The 9,128-nt window shown below is 32.7% G+C and overlaps 1 protein-coding gene across 3 annotated transcripts in view; it reads right to left on the bottom strand.

Annotated features, from left to right (window-relative positions):
- Window positions 1-9,128, bottom strand: part of LOC111084913 — an 86,372-nt gene that overhangs the window by 6,764 nt on the left and 70,480 nt on the right. For all 3 annotated transcript variants that reach the window (XM_022381486.1, XM_022381488.1, XM_022381487.1), the window contains one exon: window positions 1,990-2,164. In XM_022381486.1, coding sequence (XP_022237194.1) covers window positions 1,990-2,164 — 175 coding nt within the window. The remainder of the gene's footprint in view (window positions 1-1,989; window positions 2,165-9,128) is intronic.

Below are 9,128 nucleotides of genomic sequence, written 5' to 3'. Positions count from 1 at the left end.
TTAAACCTTATTTTTAATAAGCAATTCTGAAAAATATTTGGGGGTGCTTAACTTTTTTCCAGGTGTATAGATAACTAGTTATTGGAAGGAAATAACGTATACGCACTGGGCTGTTACCTCATATTAAATAAATTCAATATTTACAATAATATTGCAAACCTTAGCTGAGGTGGACGTTTTCAAAATATTATTAATAACCTATTAATGAGAGGTTCTGAAGAATCATATTTCAGCAGAGAAAGTAGTTGTTTGTATGGCTGTTTTTAAACTTAAACATATATCGTAAAAAAAATCAAAAAAACGATTGTAGTTTCGTGATACCTCTGGTACTTAGCCGATTTCGGTACATATATTAAGAAATATGATATTATGTTGCAACATAGTAATACTGAGTAAAGGTACGAGTATTTGGTATCGTTATATATAAACTTGGATAAACTAAAGATAATACAAACACAAAATCCATTTATTATGAGGAGAGGTTAAGTAGCATGGTTGGGAGGCTAAACTTATTGGACTTTTGATTTCAGTATGATAGATTTCCCTACCCGTAGCCACTCTGAGCCCCCCCAAAAATCGTCCAATGCCAAGAACAAATTAAAATAATTTGTGTCCACTGATGAGAGAACAAATTGCGATATTTGTTTATGATTATTTAGGGTTTCTCACCAAAATGTGTAATTCCAGTGAAGAAAAAAAAAGAAAAAAGAATTCATGATGACGTAAAGGTCCAATCTATTCTTCAATTTGCTACTCCCTAAAGTAATTTAGGTTATTTGTGGGGGCGTAAATGACTACACATCAAAGCCTACAAGTTCCGATATTGGTGTTGACGCCATCATGGTTCTTGTACAATCATATTATAAATTTTGACCAATCAGAAAAAGCTTTTCTTATTGAGATAAACCAGTTTCTGTGGGGTTTTAATATTCATTCAAAGGTACTCTCTGACTTATTCTGTATGAATAGATAATAAGTCTGAAATGACTCCTATAGACTATAACGAGTTTATCTTAAAGTCATACTGACACATTAAAGTATCGTCCATTACTTTGTTTTATGTCAGATTAAATGTAAAGAGCAGCTTCAGTACACACTGATCATTAAAGCACTTAGGAAAACCAAATGACCACAAAGTAAAAGTTTATGAGGCTCTCACTCGCCTCAAAAACATCAGAGCTAAGTGTCTTGGACTATTAGAATATCTTTTCTCCACCCCAAATACTTTATCAAGATTCCTAGTACTTTTTTATTCAATTTTAAATAAATTTATTTTCTTAATGAGTTACAATGACATGCGCATCTTGATCTAGCATTTTCACGAGTCACTCATCAGTTTGTGTTAACCTCGTAGTAATTCACATTTACGGTCAGTTGGTTGTCCTCCATTGTTTTTTGTTTTTTTGCTTTTGATCTAACATGAAACAAACCGAAAACTGGATGACCAAACCAAAAGGCCGAGACCTTATTGTATCAGTATGACTACTTCACAGTCATAGAGGGATCATTTCCGACTTGTTATGTAGTTGTATCGAATGAATCGGAAAGTACCTCTTTCAATGAACATTAGAAACCTGATGTACCCAGTCAAATATGCCATTTCTGATTGGCCAGAAATTCTAATCTGGTTTTACGAAAGCCTTGATGTTGTCACCATCTGTGCCAGAAGTTATTCCACCACCAGATGAAAGCACTGAGCTATGTCGTGAGTCCTAACAGTGAGATTATCTGCTAATATTCTTAGTGAGTTATCCACTGTAATCATCAAATTTTATTCGTAAGTAGGTCTTGAAAGTTAGTAATTAAAACATGATTAAATACTATTCATGAAAAAGAGATATGGATATTGTAATCTCGCAATCATACTAATAGTGTAAACTTAAAAATTCTGTAAAAGCTTCAGGAACATAATTTTCTTCAATGAAGTGAAAAATAAGGTATTAAGTATATCATTGGATTTAAAAGAGTAACATCAGAAACACTGCTTACTTCAATAGGAGTGAGGGTTTGGGTGTTCGGTCCAACATGGTGGTGAGTAGGTATCCGAGTAGGATGATGACTGATCAGTACATCATCATACGTCACTCCATTAGAACTGGGGATATCACAAGGAGGTTGGTGCTCACTCTTAGAAGGAAGAAAATTCTGGACTTTCCTCTTATGCCTATATGGAAGATAGAGGAAGACATTATGTCTAATATACGGATTGAAAAGAAAGAAATAGATTACACAGATAATCAAACAAAACAAAACATTTTTTACAGAATCAGAGCACCGGATTGACAATGAAATATTGGAAGAAGATGCCCAAAATTAAAATATAACTCAGAAAAGTTATTATACTTTTGATACAGTCTAGAAATTTTATTTGTCTGTTTATCTGTTTATTCATATATATAAATCAAGTATTACTAGCTACCACTTTCGTATGAAATATTGATTTATGCACACAGAATATACACTTTAAAATATATAGGCACGTGCACGCATCCAATCGAACGCATAGACTCACTCGCATATAACTCGAATGAAAAAATCTCATCATATTGGAGCACATGCCTTCACATTACACGTTAGTCGGTGAGCTCTGCATACTGAACGATGAGAGGAAGTTATCGTTTGACATGTACAATTTATCAAGCCAAAACTACAAACTTCCATCGTGACTGTGATCGTTACACGAAAGACACAATGGCGCCTCGTGGAGGATGAAAGTGCAATAAACGTACATTAATTCATTGAAAAGCTGAAGTGTGATTCTCGATTTTTTAAAAAGTACATAAAATGTCTGGTAATGCTTAGAAATGCTTAATGTTCTTACGTTTCGCAAATTCACTTTGTTAAGTCACTCCCGACAACTTATTAGTTCCACAGCAGGAAACAAAGTCAGCAAAAGAAAACAGAAATATAAAACTGGGTATACCGTAACACGTGGTTTTAAAATACCATGTACCATATCCAAACTTTCTTTAATATAACTGGGTATGCAGTAAAATGTGGTTTCGAAATGCCTCGTACCATATCCAAACTTTCTTTAATATAACTGAGTATACTGTAACATGTGGTTTGAAAATACCTTCTACCATATCCAAACTTCCTTTAATATAGCTGGGTACGCTTGGATACCCTGTAACATGTTGTTTTGAAATGCCTTGTACCATATCCAAACATTTTGAATATAACTGGATATGCTGTAGAACGTGGTTTGAAATGCCTCTTACCATATGCAAACTTTAATATAACTGAGTATGCTTTGGTATACTGTAATATATGATTTTGAAATACCTTGTATCATATCAAAACTCTCTTTAATATAACTAGGTATACTGTAACATGTGGTTTTGAAATACCTTGTATCATATCAAACTATCTTTAATATAACTAGGTATACTGTAACATGTGATTTTGAAATACTTTGTATCACACCAAACTCTCTTTAATATAACTAGGTATACTGTAACATGTGGTTTTGATATGCCTTATATCATATCCAAACTCTCTTTAACATAACTAGGTATACTGTAACATGTGGCTTTGAAATACCTTGTAACTAACATGTCCAATCTTTGTTTAATATACCTGTTCAAAAAATATGCTTTAAAAAACATCAATTTACACTCAAATGCACAAATGCTGAATGGTTTATATTTTCACTTTTTTCGTTTGATTGTTCATGTAGAATGAAATGAACACCCTCGATTTGTACAAGGTGATAAACTGAAATAATTCCTTCCGTCATAAGATATGTTTTAACATCATTAAACAATTTTTGCTTACAAATATACATTTTTTATTTCTGATGTGGACAGTGTGTTATGCTTGAAGTTGTTAATGTCGACGTAATGACTTGCATCTATAAAATCTTTGCTAGAAATTGAAAGCTTTACAGGTTTCCTTGATGATCAAGTGTTCACGCTTTTCTCTTGGTCTGAAAGATGATTATTCTTTTTTGGAAGCTCAGATATTAACACTTCTTTTAAAAATAGAAAAGAGGGTTATAATTGAGATATTCTAAAACGTTCAAACCCTCTTTTAAACGATAGTTTATTTACTGTAGAACCATTAGTTCGGTCATAAAAATAAAGAACTTTCTGGAACGTTATCACTACTAACATTTTGAATTTTAGACAAAAAAAAGGCTGTTTATTGCGTGATCTACTGTGCGCATAGTTACATTCAAACACAAATACGTACATACCTATTGAGAAATATAAAAACATTGGCATAAAAACACATATGTATGAGAAATGAGGAACAGTTTTCGTCAATCTCACATGTGTGTGTTTCCAGCACTTCACGTTATTATTCATTCCTCCCATATTTCTGTCATTTTTTTTTTCACATAACCAACTTCCATTCAGTTCATGAAATTCAGTACTTCCCGTTCTCTATGCTGTCAAATCAAGGCGATGCCTATCTGTCATGTGACCAAGTCACATATAGGCCTAACAGCCACCAAACAGTGGAGCACAACAATAAATTAATAGACTCGCACACGCGCGTTTTCCCTTCCACTGTGACGTTAAGCACTGTTGACACGCAAAAGGCCAATTGGTTTATATTGAAAAATTACTAGTGTCACAGCAAGATGCTCTAGTCTTTCGTAAAACACCTCATTCCATTGTCCCTTGATTAGACCTTTCGAAAGGAAACTTGATAGTGTGTATGGAAAGTAGAATATAATATACCGTACATTAGTGATTTCAGACTTATATCTTTCTCGCACAACTATAAAGTTTTTCTACCGTTTTATAGATCATACACTTTAAAATATAACAATTTATTGCAGTTGGAAACAAATGTTTCTTTTCAATTAGCATGCTTAAGTAACGAAAGTTGTCAGTTATGTTCAAAGAAATGAAGCGTATTTTGATTCCTTCATAAATGACAATAGATTGTTTTAAATACACAACCCAAATTCCTTATTATGCACTATGATGCCGTTTAAATTATTGCACTCACACAATATTACTACGTTACGCTTCACCAGCTAAGACGTTCTGTATTTCAATTATGACTAAGTTGTAACCCAATTGACCTGATAAGTCTGGAAGTGAGTAGAATTATTCATCAGTAGTACCATATACCAAAAAACGCATATTGGCTCAATGAATAATAAAGTGATTTAAATCATTATCAACGTTATTGTTGCACAGTGACCATACACTCTATTGTTACGTTTATTCGAATGAGATCAAATTTAATCGTTGATGTCAGTTACTGTCCTTGTGATCTAAATAAAATAAAATAACATTTTGCTACCTACTACTACTACTACTAGATAGATAACACAAAAATTATGATAATTTTTACATATAATGATACACGGGTGTAACAAACCAATATCTTCATATATTAGAGACACTTCATTTTCGAAAATATGGGTTCAAAACAAACACATCGTTCCTGTTTCTAAGATACATCTCCTAATAAGATCCTTAACAATGGAAACTTTGAATAACACTTTCTTTGAGCGATACTAGTTGTTTTTTTTATATTTATTTATCTATATTTGTAGTAATTAAAATATTTGTCAGTATATTTCTAATACTAATATTAACTAGCACCACATATTTATGTGTAGTACCTGGTGTGTTAATTGGCACCATTCATACTTATATACAATAATATATTACCTACTGTTGACACCAGGTACATGTTACATACAGCTAACTAGCACAATGCGTTCATATATAATAACTTCCTGCTTAATGATAAGTAAGGCTCTATATATTCGTATACGCTGCGATTCCCAGATTATGTTCCGCGAAACACTGGTGTTCCGTCCGAGATTGTTAGGTGCTCCTTGAGAAAATCATGATTTTAAATTTTAATAAAATATTTAACACTTTTTGTACGATCATAACTTATTATGAAATATTTTCCTATGTATTATAATTAGATAATATAGATTTCGCATTGAAGAAGAATTATAGAAGATACCATATATATTCTACATAATATCTTAGTAGAGAGGTTTGTACCTAAAATATATTACAAACATAAAAATGTAAAAATTCATGAATATGTAATTTGATTAAATAAATAGATGAATAATATACAAATGTAGAGGGCGCTGCGCGTGCAACATACTCTCTACACCGTTATTTCCGTGGCCAAAAAAGTTTGAAAAACACTGTTTAAACGCATATTCCAAGATGCGTCGTTCGTGTTTTATATGCGAGATGGCGCCATGTCTGAAGAAGCAGGCATAGTAAAACCGTGTTTCACTACTGATGTAACTACCAGTTTTAAAGTATAACGAAACGAAGCAACATCTATCCAAATTAATTTTGATTGAAGTATTTCATATATTTCAATACGGTGTTCTTCATTATTAATTCATGAAAAACTAAGTGAATGAATAGCCTTGCAAGTTCTCGACAAGTTATAATTTTATCAAACGTAAGTTAAGATCTCTTGTAAATTTGTAGTAGGCAGTGACAAATAAACTTTCCCGTTTATATTTTATTTATGTAGTGTTACAGAAAAAAAAAGCTAGACAACCAATCAAGTAGATTAAAATACAAGAAAAAATAAAATAAAAAAATAAAAAATAAATGAAGTTAATGTCTTTTAATCTAATCAATTCACCAAGCTTAAAAAATAGCATAGAACCGACTTTTTGTTCAAGTTCAGTAGATTATGTTTCTCATCAAATGTTTAGCCTTGTTCTTCCACCAAAAAATACTTATATTCCAATATACACTATCCTCAACAACAGTCTTCGCTAAACGTATGAATTTACAAGGGATTTTTTTTGTCTTCTCTTTAATGAAATGAGGGTACTAAGCTTAATAGCATATTCATTCAGTTATATTAACTTGATATGAACACGTTAAAGTGCTAGAAAACACGAACACAAGCAAATTTGGGTAAGTATAATTGTAATTTTCTGTGAATATAACGTAGTATGTGACTTCCGTATCTTCCTGTGAATTTAACGTAGTGTGTGACATGTGTAGTTTCCTGTGAATATAACGAAGTGGGCAACATGTGTAGTTTCCTGTGAATATAACGAAGTGTGCGACATGTGTAATTTCCTGTGAATATAATGAAGTGTGCGACATGTGTAATTTCCTGTGAATATAACGAAGTGTGCGACATGTGTAGTTTCCTGTGAATATAACGAAGTGTGCAACATGTGTAGTTTCCTGTGAATATAACGAAGTGTGCGACATGTGTAGTTTCCTGTGAATTTAACGAAGTGTGCGACATGTGTAGTTTCCTGTGAATATAACGAAGTGTGTGACATGTGTAGTTTCCTGTGAGTATAACGTAGTGTGTGTGTGACATGTGTAGTTTCCTGTGAACTTAACGTAGTGTGTGATTTCTGTAGTATCCTGTGAACTTAACGTAGTGTGTGATATCTGTAGTTCCCTGTGAATATAACGTAGTGTGTGATGACATATGTAATTTCCTGTGAATATATCGTAGTGTGACTTCTATAATTTCCTGTGCATATAACGTTGGTTGTGACTTCTGGAGTTTCCTGTGAATATAATGTAGTATGTGATTTCTCTTGTTTACTCTCAATATAACGTAGTGTGTAATTTCCTGTGTATATAACGTAGTGTGTTACTTCGGTAGTTTCCTGTGAATTTAACGTAGTGTGATTTCTGTAGTTTCCTGTGAAATTAACGTAGTGTGACTTCCGTAATTACCTGTGAATTTAACGTAGTGTGACTTCCGTAATTTCCTGTGAATATAACGTAATGTGTGACTTCCGTAACTTCCTGTGAATATAACGTATTGTGTGACTTTTGTAACTTTCTCTGAATATAACTGTGTTATTTCAGTAGTTTCCTGTGAATATAACGTATTGTGTGACTTTTGTAACTTTCTGTGAATTTAACATAGTTATTTCTGTAGTTTTCTGTGAATTTAACGTAGTGTGCGACTTCTCTAGTTTCCTGTGAATAACACATACTGTGCGACTTCTCTAGTTTCCTGTGAATATAACGTAGTGATTTCTGTAGTTTTCTGTGAATTTAACGTAGTGTGCGGCTTCTCTAGTTTCCTGTGAATATAACATAGTGTGCAACTTCTCTAGTTTCCTGTGAATATAACAGTGTGTGACTTCGGTGGTTTTCTGTGAATTTAATGCAGTATGCGACTTCTCTAGTTCCCTGTGATTATAACGCAGTGTATGACAAAAGTGAGGTTGTAAAAATGAATTTCATTACAATTATGCATAACGTTAGTACTTCTGTTATAGCCTCTCCTAGTAAAATAAATGGGCACGTGATCTGAAAACGACCAATCACTTAATGCAGTTGATAGGTTATTTTTTCAATTTGGAAAACAAAAAACGAACACATGTAAAATTAACACATGCGTTTGTTTTATTTTTATTGTAAAGAAAGTTTTAACAATTCTTTTCAAAACATTAAAATGTACTTATTTTGAAAGTCTGTTAACCGAAGCTTGACCAGTTGTTTGGGTATCTTATGAATTGCGTTTATATGCAAAGTAGTAGCACTTAAAAACTCGGTAACATATATATATATATATATATATATTCCAATCCTAGAATACAAAACATTATCCTAAGTTGCAAATAAAATTGATAGTTTTCTTTTTTTTTTCAAACAACTAACAGATTTAAAATCTATAATGTCAGTAATGACATAATCCTATGTTCTTTAAACTTAATTGCATTAGTATCATTGATTATACAGTTCAATTTTAATATTATTATCTATTAATGGCCAAATAATAAGGTTTCAAATTAGTTTTTCGCGAAAAAAAGAACAAATGTCGTTTCCTTTTTAATATTATAAAAACTATATATAGTTCGAAGTAAAAATATCGTTGTTGCATGACGAGGTTCCAAGCTCTGTGAATTGATATCATCATTATACAACCAATGAGAGAGATGGGATCTTTTATATATATCTTATCATTGACAAATGTATGTCATAAAACTACAATAACAATACAAAGTGGCCAGGTGGTTAGAGCGCTCGACTCGCAATCTACGGGTCGCGGATTCGAATCCCCGTCCCACCAAACATGCTCGCCCTTTCAGCCGTGGGGGCGTTATAATGTGACAGTCAATCCCACTATTCGTTGGTAAAAGAGTAGCCCAAGACAGATGACTGGTGGTGATGACTAGCTGCCTCCCC

Source organism: Limulus polyphemus, unplaced genomic scaffold, assembly GCF_000517525.1.
Source record: "Limulus polyphemus unplaced genomic scaffold, Limulus_polyphemus-2.1.2 Scaffold168, whole genome shotgun sequence".
Taxonomy (NCBI): domain Eukaryota; kingdom Metazoa; phylum Arthropoda; class Merostomata; order Xiphosura; family Limulidae; genus Limulus; species Limulus polyphemus.
The sequence above is the reverse complement of the archived record's forward strand: the minus strand, read 5'-3'. Positions and strand labels throughout refer to the sequence as shown.